Source organism: Dromaius novaehollandiae, chromosome 11 (assembly GCF_036370855.1).
Source record: "Dromaius novaehollandiae isolate bDroNov1 chromosome 11, bDroNov1.hap1, whole genome shotgun sequence".
Classification (NCBI taxonomy): Eukaryota; Metazoa; Chordata; class Aves; order Casuariiformes; family Dromaiidae; genus Dromaius; species Dromaius novaehollandiae.
In genome coordinates this window covers 25411424-25439149 of record NC_088108.1, presented here as the reverse complement: position 1 = coordinate 25439149, position 27726 = coordinate 25411424, and the positions used below count along the sequence as shown (strand labels likewise).

Sequence of the window (27726 nt, the reverse complement as noted above, 5' to 3'; positions counted from 1 at the left end):
TGCCTTCTTCCCTTGTACGTGTGGAAAACATGCGTATCTAAGAAATGGCTTCAAATATTCTGTGAACTAAAATGTGTTAATGCTGTTATCATCTGGTAAGATGAATAGCAGCAACTTTATTCTAGATTTCGGACAAGAACTCAGAAAGGAAGCACAAGCAGAGAAAAGGCGCAGCAACATGTTTCTACATGTGGTCACTCTTGCATGTTGAAAGATGCTTGCTGACAGACAAGCAGGCAAATTTAGAGCTATTTTTCGCATTAAAGCGATGAGAACGTGTGTTGCTCAATTATTCTTAGTGGAGCATTACGTAAGGGGCACTGCAGGCACCCACGGGCTGCAGCCCGCTCACGACTGGTCTCTGCTCCGCGGTTAAACCCACGTATTCCAGCCGGGAAGGTGGGCTCCGGCATTTGCAGTAACCTGGAGAACCTCCTGCGAGCTGCTGAGGACCAAGGGCCACGGGTGACGAGCCACCAGTGGCACGTTGGAGCTGAGGCCAGGCAGCTGCTCCGAAATCCACAGGTCATTCTGGTATTTCTGGTAAGCCCAGCGTTCGGGTAAGCAAAAACCAAGAGCAGGAACAATTTTAGGCATGCCATGCAAATCAAAGATTTACCTACACAGCAAGGACAAACAGATATGGGGGAAAGTCCATCAGTAACCAATATAACTGTCTGCAAAGTCTCTAGAGGAAATTCAGTTTTGTCAGCAGAAAAGGCCACGGCCTGCTCCTCACCTCCGGGATAACTTAGGGAACCGATAGGCAATGCCAGCAAGCTTCAAACCCTCCAGGCTGGCTACGAAAGACCCCTCTTCTAGCACAAGCCGTGCTTTGGAGTGACAGCACGCTGCCGGACCCTTCGCTAGGAAGTTCTTTGGATGTATGCGATCTTTCAGTTAAGTATCACAGAAGTCCAGGCAACATCCTTGTGTTCAGGACAGGAAAATATTATCCCCACTCTGCAACTGGGGGAACTCAAGCGCAGAGAAATTCAGCAGAATTACTCCGCAGGTGCTATGACTCGGCCTTTAAACCTCTGTTTCACACCTATACACTTTTTGTAGCAACCTGCACTGAACTAGGCAGCCGGGACAGTTTATACGGATAAGCACATAGCAGCAATGGGAGCCGCGTCTCTTTTGTAGGTAGATCTGTTCAAAAGCCTCCAGTGTGTTTTCACAAGCAGCCGGTTTTTGGTGTTATAGCTTATCTTGCAACTGTGCAATGCGTTTCAGGTACCACAGTGCACAGTTGCAGCTATGGTTAATTTAATCTCTTTTCTATAAAGAATGCAGCTTTTGCTCAAATCAGTCAATTCTATTAGTGACAAGCGAGTGAGGGATGAAAGAATTACAGCGAGAAGCTCGCGCAGATGAGAGCACCTGCAGAAGAGCCGATAGCGTCTGTTTTCCACAAACATAAGTCAGGTCAGTCAGTGAAGTATTTTGGAAAAGCTGGTCCAAAACTGGCTTCTCCTGAGCTCGCTGGGCTACAGAGTATAGTGAGGTGATTTAATTAAAAAGATAGCTTTGCTGTTGGATAGAGTCCAGCAAATACATTCCCATTGCTGATGAACAACTTAAAAAATCAGCTAAGCGGGATGTATTGATAAACACAGTATTGGCCAAAAGCTCGCTATTGCTTTTCATGAAGCCCGTACAAATAATTCTGAAGTAAACAGCTGATAACATAAAATCCAGCTTTTACCAACCTCCTTTGACAAATCATGGAAACAGCTGTCTATGGACCGCAGCCTTGCATTTTAAGGAGTGTTAATTTGGGGTCATCCTTATCTGAATCAGAGCCATTCGTTTCAGCATACAGTAGCAATAATGAATTTGGAAAGTCATCCTGGAGAAGTTATGACCTAGCCTGGACCCCAGAGCGGAGGAGGCGGCGATCACAGCATGCTTGTGAGATACGGCCAGCAAACCACGAAGCTTCCTCTGCAGGGCTGGCCCCGTCCCCTGCACAGCCGGGCCAGGGCCGCACGGCGAGGAGGAGGAGGAGGAGGAAGAGGTGGAGGAAGGAAGAGACCTGCAGCTCTGTCCTCCTCCCCTCCATGCCTGGGCAAGCCAAGGCAGTGCCCCGAACGCCGGTTTCTGAGGAGTCAGGCATCAACATCTACGTTGTCCCTGGGTCGGAGAGCAGGTGCAGTGACGTTTCACTCCGTCCTTTAAACCGCAGCGTAGCAGAGAGTTGAGCTGCAGCGGCGGCCGTGTGCTGCGAGCCCGAGTCCGACCTGGAAAAGGCAGGTCGGATTCCCTACGGCTTCCTGCAAACCCAAACATTCAACCTTTGAAAAGTCTTAACACAGAAACGACAGCGGGTGAAGCCCCAGCCTCCTTAGAGCATTAACCCCCTGGAATAAGGGTGAGGCTGGATTTCACCCCGCTGCCGGGGATGCCTGAGGAGCTGCCGCTGCTTGGCATTGCTGGCAGCGAGCTGCGGCGCGCGTAATCCGAGGTGCCTGTTTACAAAGTGCAAGCGAAATAACGAGCCAGGCTCAAACGAGCGCTATAAAAAGCCCCTGGGATGTTTGACCGCCCTGGAAACGGGAGCTGGTGGGAGGTCGACGGGAGCGAGGGCTCGGACATGGCCACGAAGGGCCTCGGCGGGGAGGCAAAGCTCGGCTCCCGCGCCGGAGCGGGAAGGAGCCCCGGGAGCGTTGCGGGGCGGCTCGGAGAGGAGCATCCCAGGACGGGAGCCCGGCCGGGGCTCGGCACCGTGCAGACGGGTGGCACCAGCGCGGCGGTGGCCATGCCACCACTTTCAGCAGCGGGTGATGTCACGCAGGTTGCTCCGCACATGTAAACAAGGCTGCTGCGGTGCCGGGCGAGACGTCGCACTTCCTCCTCGCGCTGCACGCTCGCCCGGAGCTGGAGTCCTGCCCGGCAAGGTAAGGCTGCTTTTAAGCTCTCTCTTTGCAATTTAGGACAAGCCTTTGGGAGCCTGCGCTCTTCCCTACGGCAGCGCTGCCTTCCCCGAGCTCCCCTTCGGGGTCGGCTCTCCGGGAGGAGGTTGGCGGCACGCCGAGCCGTGCCGAGGCGAGGGAGCTCCGCGGGCTCCACTCCTCCGTCCCCGCACACGGAGGGGTTAAACAGCAGCTGCACGAAATTACCGTTACCGGAGCAAGCGCCGGTTTATAGCCCAGGCGACAAACGGCTCTCTGACTCGTCTTAAACGTCTTACTAGGCGTGCTTTTCTTCTTTTACCCAATTACTCAACAAGTATCTTCTATTTTAAAATTGCATCTGACAGTGAGGGAATTGTTGCAAATCTGCTCCTTCTGGCAGTAATTTATACTAAAAGAAAAAAATCTACGTGCTGCGCTGTGCGATCCGCCCTGCTCTCAGCCCGAATTGCGAGTAGCACATGGGTATTTGCTCGAGTCGGGGGGACACAACAGGACAAAAACAGAGGTGGTTGGACGTGTTTCATCCTCAAGAATTCGGAGGCGGTTTCAATTCACAATCCAGGCTGCAGCCTCCAGCCCAGATCAAGATTTACCTTGAGTCTTTGGCTGACACTTTTAAGCCCTGCTTTGCAAAAACGACTTGCTCCGGGGAGCCGCAGCCGTTCGTGCGGAGGGCGTGGCAGAAAGGCACGAGGTTCCAGCTGGGATCTGGAGGGTCCCGGAGTAAATCAGAAGTGTGCTTTGGGGATCGCTTTGTGCTATCGAAACACCGCAAAGGGTGAGTCAGGCTGTCCAATCTGCCTTGCTTCAGATTCGTGTAGGAGAGGACTTCAGCAGTAGGTTGGTGTGTATGAAATGAGAGCGTGATTTTGCTTAAGGGCATATTTTCTGTTGTTGAGTTCTGCCTCAGCGAAAGTGCTCAGCCCTTGGCTCCCGTGCAGACATCCCAAGCCATGGGAATCTCGTCCATGAGGCGACTCCATGCCCAGGACAGCCCTTGTCCGGCAGAGGGAAAGCGCTTGGACACGGCGGCTGGGCTCCCTTCTGCTGCGCGTGCAGTTTCTTCAGCTGCTGGAGCTGCAGAAGTGAAAATTAGATTAGCATTGCCAAACCAAAACATGTCATCGTCACAGATCAGGCAACCCAGATCTACTCTTTTTTCTCTGGAAGAAGAAAAAACAGAAAAAAAATACCCTTAACTGTAAAACTTTCCACTTCTGACTGCAGAGGTTTCACACTGAAGTGTAAGTGCAATAGCGTGACACATTCACAGCTATGCAAAGAGGGCAGAGCCTGCAGAAAGGCACTTCTGCCTAATTAAACCAATTACTCCATCTGCTGATGGATGTGACAAAGATATGGGACTGAGGAATGGCATTCCTGTACTTCTCAGCCCTATCAAGATGAACATCCTTTTCCTGGAAATGCCACGACATAATAGTTTCCAAACGTGCAGCTAGAAGTAATAGCTTGCACACTTAATTCTTTCCTTATTGCAACAACCTCAGAAATATAAACTCTACTTAAAATGTAAAAAGCACTAGTTATATACCACTGTGTTTTTTTATTTATTACCTTTTTTTTTGAAGTGGCATATTCTGAAATAACATTTCAGTAGGAGGCTGGTTTTGAAGAGCCTTTCACTGTCTCCCTGCAACATGGAAGTGAGTGTGGATAAATAAGATGGGGCATTTCAGCACTTTTCCTTCACTGTGCATCATGCAGCAGATGCCTCTGCTTCCCTAACAGCTTTGCAGGCGGAAAGTCTGATTTCGGGCAGACGTTCAGTGGTGCTCCCACCTGAGCATCTGCTTCTGTGCTCCGGCAGCAGGGAGGATGCGGCTCCAGCCTGAGCAACAAAAGTGGGATGAAGGGCAGGAGCTGAGCCGTTTTGTGGTCCCCTGCCCAAATCAGCCCTTGTGCGTGTGCCTGGCTGCATTTTAGCTACGGGGATGGTTAAATCTCCCTATGTTTTTGTGCCTTTGCAATGAAGTTGTTCAGTATCAGAAAGCGCTGTGTGCTGATGAGCCCGCAGACCTTGCACACGTAGATATTAATTGTATATGTGGTTTGTTTTTCATGGCCTGACCTGGGAGTCCAAGGAGAGCCTTCCTCGGGCTCTGCGGGGTTTGGGTTGGGCTCATCTGTGTCGTTAACCAGCCAGAGGTGTTAGACTCACCGGGGGGGTGGGAGGGCAACGCCTGCATTTCTGTCGCTTGGGTTTCGTGACCGTTGAGCGCCAAGGGCTTGGGCAGCCACCACGGCCACCCCGCCGCAGCGCTTCGGGACATCCTCGCTGCGAACGCCGGGGTCTGAGGGCTGCCCTTGGAGCAGCCTTACACATCACACGTGTCGGCTATATCGGCACACAAGGACTTTTCGCCCTGGGCTCGTCTCGGACGATGGCAAGACGAAGCCGGGAGAAGGCGGCGGTGGCACCTCCGCTCCGCGCGCTGGGCAGCCCTCGTCCCCGCAGCCGCCCCTTAGAGCTCGCCCGACAGAGGAGGGGGAAGAAGCGAAACCTTGATGAACTCTGACACCTTGTGGCCAATTAGCGGAGGGAGACGAGCCGGGATGGGGGGGCGGGGGGGGACCTGTCCCTGTGGCAGCCCGGGCACCAGCTTTCCGCCCCAGAAGGCGAAGGCTGAACCGCGATACCGCGTGTGCGTGCGGTGCCGGCCTCCTGCTTCAGCAGGCTAACGGTGTCTAGGGGCATCCGTGAGCAAACCGACTGCTGTGACTCACTTGAACTCAGACTCGCTTGAGAACACGGATGCACTGGCCAGTTTTTAAGTAATAATCCTCAAAACAGAACGTTTTGCAAGTGCACCCATCCCTCCGTGATTTCAATGGCCGCCTTCACCCGTGTGTTTAGGTCAGTCAGCCCAATCCTGACATCCGAGGAAACGCAAGCAGCTACTCACTTCAAAAGTGGCTGCTCGATGGCTTCTTGCCAGACGGGGAGGTCACGTGCAGAGGCAGCAACTGGGTGCACCGAGCAGAGCTGTCACTGCGAGCAGGGACATCAGCCACAGGTCAGAGCTGCGGGTGACACAGGCGGAAAGGGAGCACAAACCTCCCGAGCTCCAGAAATTCAAGGCAGTCTCAAGAAACGGCATGCAACGCAGAAGATGACATTTCAGATAGGCAAAGGAGAAGTATTCCTCCCGAAAAGGAGGAACGCCTGGATGCAAAATTGAGGCTTAGTGGCCAGCTCCCAGACAGCCAAGACCCTCCTGCCACCACCGCCGAACAGAACATCTCACCTGAGCTTGCTCCAGAGCTGCCTCAGGGACGAGGCTTAACGGGAGCGACCTGCAGCCTGGAGCAATTGCCCTAGAGGGACGGAAAGAGCCTGCAAGGGTTGCGTTGAGACGCCTGGCCTCAGCGTATACTGAGGTCCTGCTGCCTCGTAAAGGAGGTGGACTGGGTAGACTTTCTTGATTATCTCATTTTGTTGATGCTTTGGTGCAGCTGAAGGATGCAGCCCATTTGCTGAAGCTGGTGGTGCTGCAGGAGATAAATCAGCAGGCCTTGCTTTTTGAAGACTAGGAGAAAACGAAACTTAAGGAAATGGAAGTTTAAAGAGAAAAACAAAGCTGGCAGTAGGGTCTGTTGGGAGTCCCTGCAGGCGCGGTATTTGGTGGTCCTCCTCACCGTCTGGGTACGCAAGCCAGCCGTTACGGCAGCGTCGAGCTTGGACTATGTCCTGTGCTAGGACCTTGCCACATCCAGACATTTCTGGGGCCTGAATTACAACCCTTCCATAACAGCCTTGAGTAGAGTCTGTACTAGCTGCCAACTTCAAGCACCACAATGATTAACAAACTGAAAAAACAGCTATTTATGTTCTCTGTTACTTGAGAACTATAAATTCTTTACTTTTTTAATAACATTAAGAAAAAAAAAGCATTAGTAACAGGATACGAGTTACTAATATCTACCTACAGAGACACTTTTTTTGGCAAATGCCCCTTGTAAATGATGCTTGCAGAAAATGAGTCACAAGCAATGAATCAGTGTCTGCAGAGCCACATGAAATAGGATGATGATACTCAATTTTTTTTAACCATTAAATTAGACAAAGGAGGGAATCACTCTAGCAAGAATTACAACCATATGGGGAAATACCCAGTGAAAGCAAAGTCTTCCTGCCTGTGTTACCCTCCTGAAAAATGTCCCAGTGAATAAAGCTAATGAAAGAAAGAAAGCACAACAGTCCAATCTGTGACATTTGGCCATCTCTAGTCATCTGAATCAAAGGAGAACCAGAAGGTGGAAATATCTCAAAATAAAATTATCCACTGAAGAGAAGTGGGTGGGCTACAGCACACCTGCCTCTAGCTTATTCCTGAAACATCATCCGGCTTATGGCGGCCGCTATTACCCAGGGACCCAACCGTAGGCGGTCCTGAGCTGCCAGAGGATGGGCAGCTTCTCCTACCCTTGGCGTAGCACTTTGGCACCACTTCACCCACGCTCATGTCTTTGAGGCAGCCCCTATTTCAGCTCCTGAAACTGGATCGCTTGTTTAAATATATTTAAGGTAGCCTGAAAACTCCCGCGTTCAGTGTGCTGTGCTGCCATGGCCTCCCGGCATGCCCTTAAGGGTCGGTCCCTCGGTGCGCGAGCTCTCTGCTTGACGAGCGGTGACAGGAGCAAAGCCCTTGGTGGGGCATGCGGAGAGCACGGCGAGGGGACTGACAGCGGCAGCTCTGGGAACCCAGCAGTGGTGGGAGACCTCTGAGGAGGTAGCCTTGAATAATAAAGCGATATGCTTTATATAGAAGACATTTCCAAACCTCTACTTTCTACTGAATAGTCAAAAAAGAGATGCAAATGTAAATATAACTATTGCAATGCCTTTGCCTTTACACCTTTGTTTTTATTCCCTGCAGAAATGACCCACGCGCTCTATCCCGCGCCGAACGTTTCCAGCAGCCCCGTCATGACACAGAGCAACCGAACTTGTCCTGATCCCGTGATAACGTTTAAGTACAGCCTGTACGCAAGCACCTACACCATCATATTTGTGCCTGGGCTGCTGGCAAACAGCACTGCCCTGTGGGTTTTGTGTCGCTTCATCAGCAAGAAGAACAAAGCTGTGATTTTCATGATCAACCTGGCCGTGGCCGACCTGGCTCACGTCCTCTCTCTGCCGCTGCGAATATACTATTACATTAACCACACGTGGCCTTTTGGGAGGTTCCTCTGCTTACTGTGTTTCTACCTGAAGTACCTCAACATGTACGCGAGCATCTGCTTCCTCACCTGCATCAGCATCCAGCGGTACCTCTTCCTCTACCAGCCCTTCAAGGCCAAGGACTGGAAGCGGCGGTACGACGCGGCCATCAGTGCCGCGGTGTGGCTGCTCGTCGGGGCGGCTTGCTCCCCGTTTCCCATCATGCGGAGCTACGGCCTCGCCAACAGCACCAACACCTGCTTCGCGGACCTCGAAGTCCGGCAGATCGACAGCAAGGTGGCCACGGTGCTGATGACGGCGACGGCGGAGGTCTTCGGGTTCGTGGGCCCTCTCATTATCATCTTGTTCTGCACTTGGAAAACAAAGGTTTCCCTTCGGGGATTTCAGATACCGCCGCAAAACAGCGGCGAGAGGCAGAAAGCTTTACGGATGGTTTCCATGTGCGCCATCGTGTTCTTCGTGTGCTTTGCACCGTACCACATCAACTTCTTTTTCTACATGATGGTGAAAGAGAACGTTATCACAGACTGTTTCTTACGTAGCATCACTCTTTACACCCAACCCTTTTGCTTAAGTCTTGCAAGTCTGGACTGCTGTTTGGATCCAATCCTGTATTTCTTTATGAATTCAGAGTTTCAGGATCAGATATCGAGACACAGCAGCATGGTCATCAGGAGCCGGCTCATGAGCAAAGAAAGCGCCTCATCGTTTAAGGAGTGAAAAGAAGGCTGAAAAGAGTAACCAGATATTTCATATGCAATCCGAGACTGTTCTGTGATGTTCGTTTACCACCTTTGTGGAAGATCCTGCAAGACTGCTTTTTCGGGGGAGATTTGTGGCGGTGGAAATCTTTTGATTTACACACGATAAAAACTTGTTTAAGACCAGCATGTTAGTAGCTGAGGAGCGACCCAGCCGGCGTGACTGCGCCCGCCGACGCGATGCCCACGCCTGACCCGACCAGACCGTGGAGGTGCAGAAGGGAGCAATGAGGCTTTCGTCGGGATTTCCTGTTTTCCCAGCTTTAGTGGTTCTGTGACCAAGTTGGAGACAGTCGCATGCTGACATCCACTGAAGCATCTTCCCAGCTGAAAATGTGCAGTGTGTATAAGAACCCCAAAATGGCCAATAACCATCAGTGACTGTTTCAGGTCTCTGCGCTCAGGGACGCGGCACGTGGAAGGTTCACGGCTTGCTCCGGCGCGGCAGCCTCCGTTTGCCGACTTCAAGCCCACGCCACGAGTCGCAGCGCTCGCACTCGTCTTCCCCCCTTCCTGTCTCCATCGTTTGCCTCCGCTCGCCCTGCTCCGAGCTTGTTCTCCGCTGCAGCCCGTGACCTGCAGCCCCGGGCGAGCTCTCCCCGCGCTGCCGCAGCCGCTCCGGGGCGCGGGACTGGCCCTCGCTCCCACCGCCTCGCTGCCCGCTCCGCAGTGGGACACGGGGCTCCGGACCGCGGGGAGCCTCCGAGGGCGGCCGGGAGCCCCTCTGCTCCGGGCTGAGCACCACCCCGGCCGCATTTAACCCCCCCGGGGGCACCGTGCGAGTCCTCACGCTCTTCTGCCTACGGCTGTCTCAGCCCGAGGGGATCTGTGATGGTTTTACGGTGAAATCCGTCCCCAGGAAAATCAGCTGGAAAATGTTTGAAAAAAGTAAGGTGCCCTTGCCGAGACAATGTCACCGCCCGAGCAATGGCTAATTTCCTCCAGTAAATTATTCACAGGTATTTTTCCCATCAGCCACTCTCACGTTCTTACTGTTTACATTTTTATGCCTTCATTAACGATGAATATATTAAAAGCAGTCACAAGGTTGGATTCCATTTACCCCCGAAGCGCTTTAAATAAGCCACAGGTTTTAAGCCGCATTCACCCAGTTTGTGTAACTTCCAGGGTTTCGGCATGCTGATGGCTGGGGGGAGTTTTGGCACCGATTTATTCCCTTTGGAAAACCTGCGGCTTTTCAAAAGCTTCCGGAGCAATTCTCAGCAAGCATCAGCGGCAGCACCTCACGTATTGCTATAAAATACAAGGAATTTCAGAAACACTCACTAAGTATAACTGAAATCTAACCACTTAATTCCACTTTGTTACGTTTTGACTCAACCAAAGATTTTCTGCATATTGGTTTTACACACAGTGAAGTGGGGAAAGGCAAACGACAGCCAGGTTTCGATAACCGTGACACCAGAGTTCCTCTGAAAGGCGCTGAAGACATATTGTTTCTATAGAATAAGCTACTGTAGTTCTCCTGTTTGTAAAAAGATGATTAGGATCTATAGTACGATGAATTTAATCCTATCTGTATGTAAGTGAGAGGACTGAAATGTGCTTATCTGAAGGAAATAGCTTTTAAGAAGAGTGTATTCGTGCAAGTTTCTGTAGTTTTCTAGTGAGGAAACTGCCGAGTAGGTGAACAGTCCATCTCCCAATGAAGTCAATGGAAATATTTCCACTGGTTTAACTGGGCGGTTTATTACGCCAGTGATATACATACACGTTTACACACTGCACGTAATCCCTTTAAAATGTGAGCAAAGGGTGATGCTCAGGTATAGTTAAGCATGTATAACGCAACTCTTGCCAGCTTAGCAGCTTTCTCATGAGCTAGATGCTGTATAATATCGTCCGTGAATGAGACTGCAGTTTCAGTGGCTGTTTTGAGGGTTTTGTAGACCTTGATCACCTAGCACGTGGCTGGGAGCTGCTTACTGTAATTTCCTTCTCAAACAATTCTGCATTTATGGAGTGAAAACAAGTTGAAGACACTGCTCTGGTAACCGTGTAGCTTGTTCTACGTTTTTCCTTCCAAAGATTGATGCTTAAAAAATAAACGCATTTTGGCAAATGTAAGCTGAGTTTTATAGTTATCACTTACACCTGCGGAGCCAAACAAGACCGGTTGCTCCATTGCATAAATCACAGATTTGCCTTCAGATGACTAAGTGCATTGACCTCTACCAACTTTTGCTATCCTTAAGCAGATTGCTTACCTGTCTACCTGCCTACAGAAAGGTTTTCACCCCCGTTGAATAAGATTTTTTTTCTATTTTTAAACTATAACACTTAAGTTGGCCTTAGCCATGTTTTGGGGACAGAGGGGTGCTGCAGAGCAGGACAGCTTTTCACCCTTTCCCTGCTGGAATAGGTGCGGTGCTGGGAGAGCTGCCTGTCACAGCCCTGGGGCTGTCCGTGTCCCAGCACGGGGCACGGCTGGTTGAAGACAACTGACCAGTGTCGTTTTTATGTGCAGGGACAACAGTAGAAGTGAAGACTATGTCTCATCCGACAATCATTTTGTAGATCCAAACCCAGTGGCTTGAGAAAGCACTAGCACCATTTAGGGGAGGGCTGGAATGGGTAAGGACAGTCCTCCGCATGCTCAAGGCTGAGATGTGGAAGCGGCAGGGGAACGGGGCCCCTCGTTTCTGGGCAGTGACAGCTGCTCCCCCACCCTGAACGCTGCATTCGGCGAGGAAAGGCTTTTTGGGGGAACGCCACTGGGGTACGGATAACTTTTTGTGAGCCTTGAGGTCCCCAGGCTCATGAGAGCAGTCACGGGGAGCAACACGTTCTCTTTGTTACTTCCTCTGAGGCCGCTTTGTGCTTATCTACCCCGATTCCTGGAAGAGTGAGTCAACGTCGATATAAACACAGTTGGTGACTCCATAAGGGTGACATCCCTGTCACCACGACAGCATCCCCGAGTACCCTCAGCCTCAGCCACTCACGCTGGAGCCCTGGTCTTGCTGCCTCGTTTGCTCTCTGAGCTCCCTCAGACCCTCACGAAACCAGTCCCTTTTGCAGATTACAGCAGAAAGCGGGGCCAAAACCAGGGCCTGATGTGTTCCCCTTCCCTGGCACTTGCACGGGGCAGAAGACAGTCTCTGTAGCATCCAGGAGCATCGCATCTGCTGGCAAAAGAAAACGCCTTCCTCTGCAGTGCCAGCGAGTTGCCCTCCTACCTTAACCGATACCAGAGCGCTGATAACTCCTCTCCCAGCCCCAGCCCGTAGGTCTGTCTATGGGAACGGGGCCCCCGTGCACGACACCAAACGCACTCGGAAAGAAACAGAACCTGGGCAAAACTCACGGTACGTAATGCCTCTCTTCCAGCCTCAGTTCGAGCGGCAGGATTTTGCGAGTACCTCGGCTTTATTGCCTTTCCCTAAATGAAGTTACCAGTTCTCTGAGCAGAGAAAAATCAAGAGATGCTGTAAACACAGGATTGCAGCTCAAAAACGAGGAGGCAATTCAAAAAGCATGAAAATTCTCCATTCTATTTCATAGATTTTGGAGACACGTCCAGAAATCCCTGGTCTGCAGTTTACACGAGGGCTTAATCTGAAAAGGTCGAGAGTAACTGACACTTTTTTGCTCTAAAATAAATCAAAGCAGTGGTGAAACTCAGCCGTACGCAGCGGGCCACCAGCGCCCGGCTTGCACGGCACCGAGACCAAGGTGCTGCCTTGGCTCCGAGCGTCCCAGCTCTCTGCACAAGGCTTTGTGCGGATAAGAGCTCTTCCTCCTGAAAAGCCCAGGCTTGTTTTTCCATACATCCTTCAGGTGCATCCTGTCAGATAGGACCAGACGCAGCACGGTTAAAGAGCTGCCCGTTATATGCACTTGGCCTTCTGCCCACAGGATACCAGCCTGAAGGCAAAGAACCAAAGGCCTTAAATAAAGTTTCACAGATATTTAAAAATTCCTTTTATCTTCTGCCTTTAAAAATGCAAAATTGCATACTGTAAAATACACGTTTGGCATTAGTAATGAGCCAGAAGAGCTAAGTAAAGATATATACGCAGCTGGAAGAAGAACAAAGAGGTTTTGTAGTATATGTGGAAGGGACAGGCTTAATGCTCATCAACCCACTGACCTTCCATGGCCAAGGATGCCACCATCTTCTGCACGGCACGGCACGGCGGTGAGCTGACAAGCGGAGAAGGAACCCGGCACGGCTGCGAACCCAAGGCACGAGTCCAGCCCTCGCCGCAGGCTGACGGCCAACAACCCTCCAGCCCCACCACCCCCCTGAGTGGGTGCCTATAAATAGGGAGTAATGCTGCTGGGGAGGATGCTGGACGTGCGCCTCGGTCGCAGAAGTAGGAAGGGCAGCCCGGACATCCTGATAACACAGCCGCTCCGTCTGGGAGAAACCTCCAAGCCCTGCGGAGAGCTGCCCTGGAGCAGCGCCCAGCTCCTGTTACGAATTTATGAACGCTGCAGCAAACACCTGAGCATCGTTCCTGCTGCCAAGGATCTGCATCAGCTGCTGAAAACGATGCACAGGGAGAAAACCTTGAATGTCAAGCAACGCTCACCCCTGCCAGGCCGGGGCTTCGCTCTCGGCTGGGACGGGACGCGGGGGCTCTGCAGGCTCCTTTTTGCAAGCAGGCTCCGTGTGAACGGTGGCTTCACACGCAGTAATGCAGGAGCCATAGACACGTCTATAAGTGTCGGTGTTACACCTGTTTGGACCTCCCCCAAAACATGTTTTCTTTGGGAAACCAGCAGAATACCCCCGCAGCTACCCCGGGCTGACGGCGAGGAGCTGCCGTCCCCCTGCTCTTTGCGAGGACGTTGAGCCGCGGAGCGAAGCTTCACGGCACGGGGCGCGTGGCTGTGCCGCCGCCGTCGCATCCCGGGAAGGTGGCTTCCTTCCTTCGTTTCTCTTCCTCAGACGTGTTTCTGCTCCTTTTGTGGGGTCAAACAACCAATGAAAAAAAAAAACCTAGAAAAAGTGATTTTATATATATTATATACAATAAGAAAGGGAAGCATGCCAGCAGCCGTGCCATCTTTGCAAACACTGGGCCATAAGATGTGACACTATATATTATGTAATGCTGTCCAACTGCAAATGAGTCATAAGTCACACTACAACGTATGCACGTGTTGTATAGGCAACGTATGCATATGCCGTTCGCAACAGTCCGGAAGGGAGGGCTTCGTGTCCAGGTCTTCTGCGGGCAGTAGAAGAATTAAGAATCTCCCCTCCACACACACATACACACATATATATTAAAAAAATCACACACACACACATATATATATACACCACATATATATGTGTGATTTTTAATTGTATATATATATTTATATATATCTCCAAAAGAAAGGAGTTGAAGGAGGTAGAAAGAAGAAAGGCACCAATGAAGTTGGGGGTGATGGACACTTTTTTTAGAAAGTAAGTGTTTTTGGAAACTCCCAACCTTAAACCATCATATTATTTCAGGAATAAAGCCTAAACCCTCAAAAGCTTTAGCCTACAGCCTGTATAGCCTCAAGGCTAACAAAACTCCCAAGGAAAGGAAGGAAAGGGAGGAAAATTGGTACCTTCCAGAGAATTTCTCCTGATACGCCTCTCAGTTTTACTTTAGTGGGTGCTTCCTGGAAGACTTTTGTTTCTGTGGTTCATAGTTTTTAGCAAGCAAACGGCAAGTGATTGCAGATAAAAGCAAAACCAGCTTGGCTGAAGGCACGAATGCACAAATCATTACAGCATACATGTTCTGTGCAAACAGAAAAAAAGAAATCTGTGCCCGAGTCCTAAATCACGCTGCCGTTGGATCAAATGATGTCATCGTCTTTCCAGTTGTTTTAACGTCATTAACTGTACACGTTTTGTGTGGCGAAGAGAAACAAAATACAGGATTTCCTGTTCTAGACGCTGTATCGGGCTGCAGATGCCGGCAGGATTTCAGCGCTCTGAAATTTCCCTCAACATGCTGAAGTTGAGAGAAGGATCTTTGGGGCTGGGATTTCGGAGAAAAGTTGTAGCAAATAAAAGCAGAAAGCTTGCTCCTGCCGCTCGCTAGTATGGATGTCCCCCCCCCGAAGGATGGGACTTGCGGGAAGGTAAGCCTGATTTCTCTAACGTTTTCTTCATAAGCTATCACGATTTCGAGCAATATTTTCATCTGCGTTTTTCCAAGAGGTCTTACCCGACAAGCGCTGGGGCAATGTCCCCAGCAGCTTTGGACAGTGGCAATTTATTCCTATTTCTTGTAATTCCGGAGGGCTGGGAGCGGAGAGCAGCGCATCAGAGCACAAGCCTGCTGTGCGCAGCAGTAAATAGGGAAAGCCTGTTTCGCAGAAAATACTTCAAGACCGTTTTGATTGACAGAAGCTACTACAACCGATCCGTTCTGTTTACGTGTTTTCTATTAGTGCCTGGACTGAAAAAGCAAATGAAATTACTGCCTAAAACTAAAGGTCCAGAAAGCCTCTGCTGCTTAAAATGAGAAGCTTTAGAAAAACTTATTTCAAGCCAAAAGCAGATTTATTTTTTTTTACTAGACTGCTTTTCCTTCCAACATCCAAGGGTTTGGGCTGATCCGAGGGAGGACGCTGTGCCGTAGCGAGCGGCTCTGCTTCGGCCGAGGGCTGCCCAACGCCGGGGCTCCTCGGCGGTGCGGTTTGGAGGGCGGCATCGTTATCCTTTGAAGAACAAGTACATGGAAAAGATGAGGGCAAGCGTGCCCGTAAATCTGGGAGCAGTAACTGCAATACCGCAGAAATGCAGGGCTGGGTGGGGCACGCGGTGATTCAGAATAACCAGGCGATTTTCAATCACGACAGCCGCATTCGGATCTAGAAAAAGAAACTGCTAACATGCTCAGAAAAAGAAACAGGGGTATTATCCTCGCTGTCTTAAGCTGCTAACGAATTGCAAAAATCAGCTGTTGATTAAAAAATTGCAGGGCTACCTCCAGCACCAGTGCTCTGCTTCTCCCGGTAGCAAAACCTTCCTGCCCTCCCTCTCTGCAGCGGCACTGTAAGATCCCAGCACGGGAATTAATTTCAGCGTGCAGCTGGATGAAACTCAGCAATGAAAAAAAAAAAAAAGGGAGGAAAAGAAAGCGATGGCACAGTGATTAAGGAGTTGCCAGGAGTATTTTCTGCAATTTCCAGAGTCACTGAACCGAAAGCTGGTGCAGGCGGTGGGATGGGGGCCCTGGGGGGACTCTCCGTCCCGGCCCAGCGTCACCGGTGCCAAACCGTGGCAGGACGTGGAGGGACTCGGGGCGAGAGAAAGTTCCCCGCCGAGTCCAAACCGAGCAACAAGAATGACAAATCAAACGCTCGCTGCTTCGGGAAGCGCTGCACGGAGTGAGACGGGCGGGAGCCCAGGCCGCACCTCTCGCCAGGTGCCCCAGCAAGCGTTGGCCAACCCAACCGAAAGCGGCGGCTCCGAGAGCAGCGCGCCGGCACTGCCGCGTGATGCAGGCGCTCGGGCTCGGCACAAACACCAAAAACTGAAAAAAAGCAGCACAGCAATTGCCCAGAGCAGCGTCAGGATTCGGGCCGGGGCGCCGGGAGGGATGGAGGGAGAGGGATGCAGGAGCCGTGCAGAGAAGAGCTCCCCAAGACATCGTCTCCCGATTTTCTGCAGAAAAATCAAGGCGAAGCCTCACAATTTCTTGCCAGGCTCAAAAAACCTCAGTGCCAAGAGCATGGACCGCTCGCGGTCACCCGCCCGTCCTCGAGGCGCCGGCTCCTTCCTTTCGGGGTTGCGGGCGGGCGGCGAGAGCGCGGGAACCTCACAGGATGCCGGGAAACGAGGTTTTGCTTCTCGTCGCCACCTCGAGCCGGGCGTCCCCGTCCCCGCCTGCCCCCGCGGCTCCGGTTTGGCAGGGAAAGGAGAAACCCTCTGACCGGAGGTCACCAGGCCGGGCGCCCGCGGTGGCCAGAGGGCACGTTCATGCAGCGGGCGGTTTCACTTCAGTGTTTCATTTTTACTTCCCAAAAGAGAAGAAATAAGTCAGTAAGAGGACCCAGTTTTGCAAGGACTTGATTCGAAAAGCGGGACGTAAGCACCCTGAGAAAGGCTTTCGGCACCGGCTGCGGGGGCTCCCGTCCCCCACCGTCACCACGACGGGCCACGGGCCGTCTGTGACACCTTGCAGTCAAGACCACGCGTCCGGCACCCCGTCCCCAAGAGCAGAATTGCACCGCCTTGCCCCAGTGCCGCTGCAGACCCCGCCGGGGTTTGTAGCCCGCTGCCCGCGTTACCATCGCTGCCTAAAAAGCAGAGCTGCCCTACGGGCTTTGCTCGGGAATAGCGGGATTCATCAAATTCATTGCGTCTTGGAGACCTGAGCGAGCACCTGTGACCCACGCATGATCCGCAGATACCCTCCGCATTGACGATGGGAGGAGAAACGGGTAAATAGATGAAATGAATTTCTGGTCTAACTAACAGACAAATGTATTTATCTTCCCCCGTGTCCTCAGTTGTTGCTGGAAGATAATTCCCGTTGCTACAACATGATGCCTGCGTAATGTGCCATGAGAACCGAAATTGAGTTAGCAGCACTGACAGATAGGCCGCGTGCGTGCGGTCAGCTATTAGTTTTTAAATCCACTCTTGAATCTGGAGCCAGAGCGCTGATAGATCCGTCTGCACCTCTCCATCACCGGCCCCCGCCGCAGCCCGCCGCCCGCCAGCACCGTCATCGCTCACGGCGATCGCTGCCCTTGCTGCCGGTTCGCATCGAGCCTCTGCTCAGCGACGGCTCGGTCCGCTCCGCATCTGCGTTCGCTTATGGTTCCTCCTGAACCACCTGGAGACCTACCAGAGAGCACCAGTCGCACAGGAGTTTGCAGAAAATTGCATGCGATAAAAGCCAGATGGTCCTGAGAGAAACCCCCGGGCGCTGAAGAAGTGGCCCAGCGTCAGCAGTAGAGGCATGGAGGAGCTGGAGCATGGTGGCAACGCGAGGATGGCGGAGGGCAGGGTCTCCAGCCGCCCTCGCACGGAGCAAGCCCGCTCTGAGCCGCGCGGGAGACGCCTGGGCCAACGCCACGAGGGGAGATCAGGCTCTGCACCTTCCCCACGCACACGTGCTCTCTAGCCACATACACATGCACCCCTATATAAAATAAATAAACATATATAGCTTTTTTGTAAGTCAACTCTAGCTCAGACCCTTCCAGGGCTGAGGCTCTACCTAGCTGGTCCTTCTGTGCTTCTGAGCTCAGGAGGAGGGACAGGAAAGACAGTGCAGACTTTTTAGACGTGGCTGTGACGGCTGGGATGTGCGCCGGCTCATGATGCCCCAAACCCGGCTGCCAGTCCAAGTGGGGAGAGTTTTCAGTCCTCTTTGACCGTAAGTGTGATCTGTTTCTCAGGCAAGTAAATCACCTACCTGTTCCCTGTTCTCTCTCTTTTGAGGTGTATATATATGTATGCACCTATATATACTCTATATATACTATATATATATATATATATATATGGTACATAGGACCATAGCTGCACAGAAATACCCCCCAGGGCAGGTGGGCCCTTCCATGAGAACATTGTCATCTAAATGCATTGACAGCATGAGCCGTCTCACTTAAAACTTCTGTTTCTGTACTGAAGTGCATTTATTCAACGTGGGAAAATACTGAAAAGGTTTTGGCTTTACAGCATCTGTTTTTTCTCCCTACAGAAACCCTCCGTTCACCTTAGTTGTCTCTTGAGCCAGGAGATTCAGCCGAGATGGAGAGCAACATGTCCTCCGGGAACTGTACTAATCCCCAGATGTCCTTTCAGTCCACCCTGTACGCGATCACCTACACCATCATATTCGTGCCCGGGCTGCTGGCAAACAGTGCTGCCCTGTGGGTTTTGTGTCGCTTCCTCAGCAAGAAGAGCAAAGCTGTGATTTTCATGATCAACCTGGCCGTGGCCGACCTGGCTCACGTCCTCTCCCTGCCGCTGCGGATGTATTACTATATAAACCACACGTGGCCCTTTGGGAGCTTCCTTTGCTCGCTGTGTTTCTACCTGAAGTACCTCAACATGTACGCGAGCATCTGCTTCCTCACCTGCATCAGCATCCAGCGGTACCTCTTCCTCCTCCACCCCTTCAAGGCCAAGGACTGGAAGCGGCGGTACGACGCGGCCATCAGCGCTGCGGTGTGGCTCTTCGTCGGGGCGGCTTGCTTGCCGCTGCCCATCGTGAGGAGCCCGGCCTTGTCCGGCAGCACCAACACCTGCTTCGCGGACCTGGGCGTGAAGCAGATGACGCTGGGAGCCTCCATCGCTTTGGCGACGGTCGCGGAGCTCTTTGGGTTTGTGATCCCCCTGGGCATCATCGCCTGCTGCACGTGGAAGATGAGGCGGTCCCTGCAGCACTGCCAGACGCAGCTGCAGAACACCAGCGAGAAGCAGAAAGCTTGGCGGATGGTCTTGATGTGCGCCGCGGTGTTCTTCATCTGCTTCACCCCGTACCACCTCAACTTCCCGCTGTTCATGATGGTGATAGAGAACATCATCAAGGACTGTGCCATCCACAGGAGCACGCTCCGCTTCCACCCCGTCTCCCTCTGCCTGGCGAGCCTGAACTGCTGCCTGGATCCCGTCCTCTACTACTTCATGACATCCGAGTTCCAGGACCAGCTGCTGCGACACAGCTGTGCTGCCCTGAGGCTGCGCTTCGCACGCGCGCGGAGCAGCCTCTCCCCCGGGCAGACCAGCGACGACATTCGCATGAAGAAGCGAAGCTTTCCGCGCTTCAAATTTTGGTCCCTTCCAAAGTTCTTTGGTCGAATAAACAGCATGGAAATTCCTCCGATGCCACCAGACGAGCTTTTGTTAGAGTCCATCTCTTGAAACGCGAGACGTTTCCCTCTGTGCAGGTGCTTCTCCGAGCTTGAATGACGGTTGCGTTAGGTCTCCAAATAGGTGTTGAATTACCCCCGTGTGCAGCAGGTGCGAGAGTCTGACCCAGACTCGATGAAAATACATTTCACGGTTGTGTTGTGGCTATTAGTGACTGTTTGACCCACAGTGGTCTCCGTCGTGTTATTGTTAAAATACTCGAAACAGCCATCACTAAAATCAGTATTTTTCCCATGCTGAACTGCAGCCAGGTTTGATTCCCTACAATTCCTATCACTTCTGTGGAGTCCCACAGGAAAGGGGAATATTTCTGGACCAGAAAGAAGTGTTTCTATCTATTCGTCATTCCCGAAAGCCCTTTTGAACCCCGGCTTTCAACCAGGCCGCTCGGCCCTTAACGGAGGTGCCGCCAGGCAGAATTGCAGCACTGCCTGCAGCTGCCGGCGTCCGATTAAAACCGCCTGTGCTGAGCTCTCGTTAGGCTCTCGATCCGGACAGTTAACTATCTCCACGTGGAACGAGCCTCCTTCCACCGAGGACTCGGCCTAGGCTGCACTGCAGGACTACCAGGTCGCCAGCAAACTCCAAGCTGGCAGCGCTAACCCATATCCACGCCGGTATTAAAGGGAGGTTTCGGACAAGCTGAGTTGTGTCAGCTGAGTTGACTCTATTGAAGAAAAACCACCCAAACCCAAGCACGGGAGCCCCCGAGGCTGCCGGAGCTACGAGACGCCGGAGCGAGGGACGAGCGCTCGGAGGATGCCTGCAGCGGGACACGCCGGGGCGAGCGGGAGAGGGAACGGGGAGTCCTTCCCGCGGCACGTCCGCGCGGGAGCTCCCGTCCCGTGTCGTCATTGCGAGTCTTGTGTTACCTGGCATTTTGCTAAAGCCTCTGCTCATAGATTAAGATGTTACATGAGCCTCTCGGGTTTGCCTTAAGGAGCAAAAACGTTTCCAGCCCTCGCTGGTTACCCGAAGTTTACGGAGCTGATCCAAGCGCGTCCTTAAGGCTTCAGACTCGGGAGGAAATAAAATTATCCCAACACGTATTTCGGCATTGCGGGGATTATTTTCAGCGCTGTGACTTATAAATAACCTCATCGCCTCAGGCCGCTCCCGCAGACGCCGCGGAGGCGGAAATCGCCCGCCGGGGACCGGCCCTCGCGCCGCGAGCCCGGCCCGGGGCATGGGGCAGGCCAAAAGCCGAGCTCGGTCCTCCAGACGCGGCCGCGGGAGGTGCACGGTGCTCCCGGGAGCCGGGCGCCGGCTGGGCGGGAATTGCGAGCCGGGGAAAGCACGAGTAAGGCTTTGCACCGAATCCGCTCTTTTCCGCAGCGCGTTTTTTGCTCTGTTTGGCTTTTCTGCTAATGAGGCACTCAAAGAATCACGTGAGCAAACGCAGGCAGAGGATTTTTGGAAATAAGCCTCCCATACGATGGAAAACAGCTTTGCTGGTAATTGGATGCACATTTCCAGCCCCGCTGCGTTTCTGGTAAGAGGCATTAGCCAGAGCTGCTCCTGGAGAGGCGGAGGAGGTCCAGGCCACCGGGCAGCCGGCGCTGGCACTTGCAGTATGCAGGAGACTGGCACAAAACCCGCTGCCGTCCCCATCGGTCCGTCCCTGGCTAGAGAAATCTCCTCCGAAAAGGAAAGAAAAAACCCCAGAATGACAAAGGGACATGTTTTCCTTGCTTGCTTGGGGAAAAAAAGTTTTCAGGGCTTAAAAAAGACCTTTTCCAGCTGAGCCGACCCGGCGAGGCAGATGCAGCGCTGCTCGCGCGCCCGCCCGGGAGCGGGGTTTAGCCCCGGAGCATCGCGTCCCCCAAGGGTTTAGGCAAGAAGCTGCTGCTGTCAGGATTTATTTTGCATTTATTTTGTATATATACACACACACATATGCACTCACGTATTTTATATATATATATGTATGTGTGAAAAAAATGAGATGACGCAGTAGAGGAGCACAGGTAAGGCATGATCAGCGATGTCTCACACGCGCGATGCTTTCTAGGGCACCGCAAGAAGGGAAGGAAAGCTGCGTTTTTCCTTTGCTAAAAACATCGCTCTGCATTTCTTTCCCACCGTGACCGCATGCTTCCAGCCCAAAGGCAGCGCAGCTACTTTGCCCCTGCAAAAACACTTAGTTCTCAATGAAACGTGCGCCATGGACCCACCAGGGAGATGCAGAGCCTCGTGATTTCTGGCACGCTCTGAAGAGCCACCGCTCCTGGAAACGAGTTTTTCGATCCTCCCCTCCTCGCTCCGGGAGCCGCGGGGCCCCGAGCGCGGGCTGTGCCCGGCGGCAGCCCCGGCAAAACAGGATACGGTGACGTCCCCGGCGCTTCGGCAGCCCGGGGCCGTGCGGGAAACGCGCTGCCGCCCCGAGCGCGGGCTCCTCTTTCCTATAAACGGGCCGGCTTCTGGGGAAGCGAAAGTGCAAAATCGAGCATCCATTGCACATTTCAGGGAAAATATATCAGATAAAGCGCTTGCACCGCAAAAGACGCATCCCGGCCCCGTCCGAGGGCAGCAAAGCCTGCAAGCAGGGCCGGCGCGCAGCCGCGCGGCGCCGGGTTTAGCGCGACTTGGCCCGATGCGGCGGTTTGTGGTTTTTCGGGCAGGCCCCAGGATGCGAGGCTTCGAGCCGGGGATTGCCAGGTTTTGCAGCACGTGATTTCGGGGCGGGGGAGAGGAAAAAGGCCGTGTTTAGGGCGCTCTGCGGGGCGGGAGGCAGCGGCTGCCCAGATGCACTGGCTGCTGCGGGAAAGCTCCCCACCGAACCTGCTGCAAGCTCGGCCGTGCCGCGAAAGCAGCCAGCTTCTGCTGCCGAGGCCTCGGGATGCTTCACAAAATACCCCCCGGGGGGGACGAGCTCCATCTAAGCAATAAAGCCAAAACCTCCAATGCTTTTATTCCAAAAGTAGCAAGATTAATCCATCCCCAAAGCAACGGAGCCGGGCGTGAGGATACCGCGGTGCTGAAAGCTCTGGCTCCTGCCGTCCCAAGGCTAATTAAGGCACATTAAGCAATCAGCAGACTTAAAAATAAGCAAAAAGGCCATAAACCTTAAATAGCAGCAGCAGCAGCTAATTAAAGTGACCACGGCAGCGTGGAGACGGGGCCGAGCCCCCGCCACGGGCTGCCGCTCCAGCTGCACCTCCCAGAGCCCCAGACTTGTCCTCGGGACCAAAACCCACCGTCGTTGGGTGATGAAGCCTCAGGGCATCCTCAGGGGGTCCATTTCCTATAAATGCAATGAGAAGGGTATATGCAAAACCCTGCTTTAGCCAGAACTGTTAAACCAGTAAACCAGCACTCCTAAGGTGCAGGTACTTCTGAGCACCTCTGCGTCTCGGCTATGGGACACGTGGCCACATACAGCTTCCCTGATCGGACATGCAAGAAAATGAATAAATGCAGGTAATGAAGTTATAATTTAAGTAGAATTGCTACATAAATTAAAAAAAAAAAAAAGCTCTTTCAAAATAACCTATACAAACTGAATCAAGAATCCTTGTGCCTTCTTGATTTTGAGTTTATTGAGTTGAGGTTTTTGGGGTTTTTTTAATAGTTCTTGAGCTAGAGTCACCAGGCTGATCGTTACAGAATTACTACTTTTTATATATATATATATATATATATATATATATATATATATACACACATATATATACACACATATATATACACACATATATATCACAAGATCTTCCAATACTGGGTAGAAAAGCGGCAAGTTTGTGCTCTGGCGGACCGTTAATCAGTGTCCTACACTGCCCTCTGCTGATCGAGATTAACCAAATCCTGGCTTTTCCTTGCACAAATGCTCTGCTTCTCACTGACCCAAGGGAAGTGGCTGCTCGTCTCCCTGCGAGCCATCGGGTGAGAGACGGGATAATGCAACGGGCAGGATTTGGTGCCCTGGGTGTTCGTCCAGAAGGGAGAAGTCGTTGGCTCTGGCCCTCATTTGCTTCACATCAGCTACAGAAATTTGGGGAAAAACGACGTAATGCCCCCGAGAGCCTCGTGCCGGGGGGGTGGGGGGGGGCAGCCGGAGCGGGACCACATTTTGGCGTGACTCTGCAAGAGGAGACCAGAGCCCACGGACATCCCCGCGTGCGGAGACCGGGCACCACCTCAGCCCCCGCGCACGGCCCGGGGCACCGCGGAGGCAGCAGCGGTCTCACTGCTAAGCCCAGCGATGACCGTGCTCAAACCTGCACTCTGCACCTGCAAACTCTGGGGAAAAACAGGCAGGAAGCGGCTGAGACCCATCCCGGTGTGGCAGATCCTTGCAAAACCAGCAGTTTGGATTCCTAGCGCTCCCCCACTCTCCGGTTTCACCCTGGAGGACAGGTCTTAGCCAGACAGAGCTTCTCCAGCCTCTGTTGGCCCACAAGAAGTTTGCATCTCGTATACTCTTAGCCTAGGACTTGAGCTGTTTGGGCCTGCACTTACCCAACTCTGACCTGGAAAAGGCTCATTTTGTCCCAGGCAAACTTCATTTATTAGCAGGGAGATTTCGGTCCTGGAACAGCTGCCCCGTCTCCCCCCGGCACCGCTTACCCTGAGTGGGGGCTGGCACTTGCTGCTTCTCCATAAAGAAGATGCAAGAGCCAAGGAGAAGCATGTGCACAGCGTGCTGCTGGTCAAGCCTCCTCATTAGCTACTTTAAAACCTTACAAAAATACATCCACATGAACTCAAAATAGGAATTTCTGTATTGTCCTAAATATTTTCAAGATTAAAACAAAAAAAGCAGAAAAAACAACAAAAAACACTTCTCCATTGCCCAGCTAGTAGATGAAGCGAAAGGACTATTGATTATGTTGTGCCAGAAGCAGACACAGCCCAGAAGGTACAGGTGATAACTAGATGTTATCACCTAACGTACCTATGTGTCACCTGGTCGTTTCCCAACAAGATCTGGCACCAGCGGGACTTGACCCCACACATGGGTTCCTGGCAAATCCAGACTTGGCAGAAATAGATACTATTTCCATTCCAGCCTCCAGGCCACGTTTAGCCTGGACATCAGGGATGCTATTTTAGCATCACATTGCAAAGAAATCCTCCTTGCATCTGGGCAGCTGGCAGCTGCTCCCTGGACACGCTGCAGCTCCAGGTCAAACGGGGCCCGAGAAGAGGCCAGCAGCGAAGCTGGACTAACGATGAGGGAGGTGCAACCCCAGATCGGTGTAATGGAGCCTTTCCTCTCAGCTTTACCCATCGACCCTAAAATAGATCCACCCAGGGCCAAGCACACAAGACTTCAGCTGCGATTAGTGCACACTCTTATTTTGCTCGTGTCATTTCAGATCTCCACTTTCTATATTTGTCACAAACAGGAAAAAAAAAAGTCACTCAAGTGCAGACTGGGTGGACAAACGTGTCTGCGTCTCCCCGTTAGCCGCGTGTGAAAGTTCCACACCGAGTCGGCGGCAGGGCGAGTTTCCTCCGGCCGCCGGAAAGCCAGACGCGGCAGCCGGCTGCCCAGGGAGGCCCGAAGAGGAGAAACGCTCCAAAACATGGGCTGGGGTTGCCTCCCCACGGCCTCACAGCCTTCGCTTGTGGATGCTGGGGAACGGACCACCGACCTCAGGGATGTGTCGGTGATGGTCGTGGTGTCCTGGCTGCTGCCGACCCGTCCTGCTTGCAGGGGCTGATTTTGGGGGGGGGGGTTGAAGAGGGGTCTACAACGGCGCTGCCTCCCCATCGGATCAGGGCTTTCCCGCGCAACGAGGGGCGATCCCGGCGGAGCAGGAGCCGCGTGGGCACCACGACCAGGTCCGGCGTGGGGCAGAGCAGTGCCCGTGGGCCAAAACACGCGTTTCCCATCGCTGAGGGACAACGTTGGGTGGAGGGAAACCCCCGTCCAGCCCAAACGGCAAAGGGGAGCAGGACCCCAAGGAGCCGGTGGGAAGCCGGTGTCGCGCGGTCCCTCGCTGTCCCGCGGGAAGAGCCCGGGCAAAAGGCACGGAAAGCTCCCATGCCACCAAGAGAGGGGAAGGAAATGGGGACGCAGGGATGGGCGAGCTCGGGAAGGGATGGGCAAACCAGCAGAGAGGAGAAGAACAGGAGAATTACACTGGGAATGGAAGAGGAAAGGAAGGGAGAAAGCAGGGAAGGGAGGCAGGGTGACAGAAAGTCACAACGTTGAGCTGAAAAAGAGAGTGAAACAATCTCAGGGAGGGAACGAAGCAGATGAGAAGCCTGCAGAATGGAGGGAGGAAAAACATCTAGCAAAACAGCTCTCGGTTTTGAGTCTCTCTAGCAGAAAGGGGTCTTTGGAAGAAGGTATTTGCCCAGAAGCATCCTTTCTCCCGCGAGATCTGGCCCTGATTTTGGCCAGCCTTGTCCAGGTGCTGCTGGGCACCTGCAGCCCCGGAGAGGACATGGTGGTGGTGGCCACCAGAGCAGACAGGAACCTGCACGGCGGCAGGATTTACCAAACCACGCTGCAACCGAGTGCTCAAACACACCTCTGCCCCAACGCCCCGGCCCGGCTCTCACCCGCCGACACGGCGAGCAGAAAATAAAGCCGCCGGCCGAGAGCCGCGGCCCCACTTCCCCCGCGGCGCACGGGACCGGCGCCTCGTCACCGGCCGCGGCGGAGGGAAGTGCGGGGGCTGCCAGCGCCGCGCAGACGCCCGCCCCGCCGCCCCGGCACCCGGCAGTTGCGCTTTTGCTTTGCGCGTCGAGAGGGCAGCGGGAAGCGGCCGCCGCGGAGCAGCGTCTTCCAGGGCGGCCCCGGGGCGGGAGCCGGCAGAGCTGCAGCCGGGAGAGGAGACCGCGCAGGTAGGACCACGCGGGCTTTCTGGCCGCGGTCATCCCTGCTTTAGCTTTTACGAGGTTCAAATTGTGCCCTTCCCAATATTGCACCATGGCTTTCCCTGCCTCCTCCGACTCGCGTTGGAAATAAGAGGAGACGAGGAGGCTGTTTGCAGAGCGGCAGGGAAAACTAACCACCGACTTCCACGATGCTCCAAGGGGAGAAGGAGGAGCCGAGGTCCCGGCCAAGCAGGGCGCTTCCAGCGCGGGCCGTGTCGGCCGGGAGCTGGTGGGCTCCCTGCCCGCAGAGGTGTGGGGTGGCCTGGGCACCGCGGCAAGGCAAATTCTGGGAATTTGGAGTGAAAATCCAGCTATGAAGCTTCATTTTCTGCTGCTGTCATGTGACTATCAAGAAAGAAGCTATATTTAAGCAGAATAACGACTCAGGCTATTCTTAACCTTTGCAAAGCCCACAGCTGCCGTGAAGAAGAGTGGTTGCTCGCTAACAGGTCCCTCATAAAAGGGACTCATTAATATATGGACTTTTCTAAAAAAATACAGCACATCTTAGCAGGGGGGTGGATATCTGAGTTACTCATTGCTTCAACCTGCCTCTTTACAGCTGCGTCAGGGGCTTTGCTAAACGGTCTGTTGCTTGCAGAAGTCGATACCCTGCCAAACATGCTGCCTTTTCACCGGCTATTTTCCACTCAATTGCCAAAGCCAGGAAAAGAAAGGTCCCTTCTCCTTCCTGGTTTTCCAGGGATTGCCGCAGCGCGGGCTCGGGGCCGCCAAGCACGTGGCCCCGCGCAGCCGCGAGCAGAGCGAGCGCAAACCCGGCGGCTGCTGCTCCGGCACTTTGTTTTTCCTCCTTTGCCCAGGGAGGACCGAGGCTCTGGCAAATAATTAAAGAGCAGAAGCAGCGTGTTTCAAACGGCATTAATCAGCAGTGCTTGTTTTCTCTCTTGCATATTCTTGGGATTTATTCAGCCGAAATTCCCCTCGTTGTCCCTGCTTCCCCCTTGCTGCCTCGCGCGCTGGAGGTGCCGCCGGGCTCCCGGGAAGCCGCTCTCCGCCCCGGCAGCCGCGCTCGCCCCGCTCGTTTTGACGTGGCCGCTGCCAGCGCTGAGACAGCAGCTCGCCGCGGGCTGGTGCCGGGCACGGCCCCTTCCCGGCAACGCCGCAGCCCGGTCCGGCCCTCTGAAGGGTTCGCTCCAG

The 27726-nt window shown here is 53.2% G+C and overlaps 2 protein-coding genes and 1 long non-coding RNA gene across 4 annotated transcripts; 2 read left to right on the top strand and 1 right to left on the bottom strand.

Annotated features, from left to right (window-relative positions):
• Positions 1–67: 67 nt before the first annotated feature.
• Positions 68–6190, bottom strand: LOC135329575 (uncharacterized). Its single transcript, XR_010391123.1, has 2 exons — positions 5846–6190; positions 68–3998 (listed from the first exon to the last, which is right to left on the bottom strand). It is a non-coding gene; the product is annotated as an uncharacterized LOC135329575 (long non-coding RNA).
• On the top strand, positions 243–10973 carry LOC112980859 (putative P2Y purinoceptor 10). Of its 2 annotated transcripts, none has more exons than XM_026096061.2 (2): positions 243–543; positions 7820–10973. In XM_026096061.2, the coding sequence occupies exon 2, from the start codon at positions 7822–7824 to the stop codon at positions 8842–8844; it is 1023 nt and encodes a 340-aa protein (XP_025951846.1). In that variant the 5' UTR covers positions 243–543; positions 7820–7821; the 3' UTR covers positions 8845–10973. The 2 variants fall into 2 exon arrangements, with proteins under 2 accessions (XP_025951846.1, XP_064374527.1); XM_064518457.1 differs by lacking the exon at positions 243–543 and adding an exon at positions 2686–2903.
• A 3729-nt stretch (positions 10974–14702) lies between these two features.
• LOC112980806 (putative P2Y purinoceptor 10) lies at positions 14703–20780 on the top strand. The gene is made up of 2 exons (XM_026095969.2): positions 14703–14981; positions 18563–20780. Exon 2 carries the CDS (start codon positions 18613–18615, stop codon positions 19726–19728), a length of 1116 nt encoding a protein of 371 aa, XP_025951754.2. The 5' UTR covers positions 14703–14981; positions 18563–18612; the 3' UTR covers positions 19729–20780.
• The last annotated feature ends 6946 nt before the right edge of the window (positions 20781–27726 follow it).

What these genes read in the sequence shown, in the direction of transcription:
- LOC112980859 (XM_026096061.2), top strand. Translation starts at nt 7,822, where the DNA reads ATGACCCACGCGCTCTATCCCGCGCCGAACGTTTCCAGCAGCCCCGTC.
- LOC112980806 (XM_026095969.2), top strand. Translation starts at nt 18,613, where the DNA reads ATGGAGAGCAACATGTCCTCCGGGAACTGTACTAATCCCCAGATGTCC.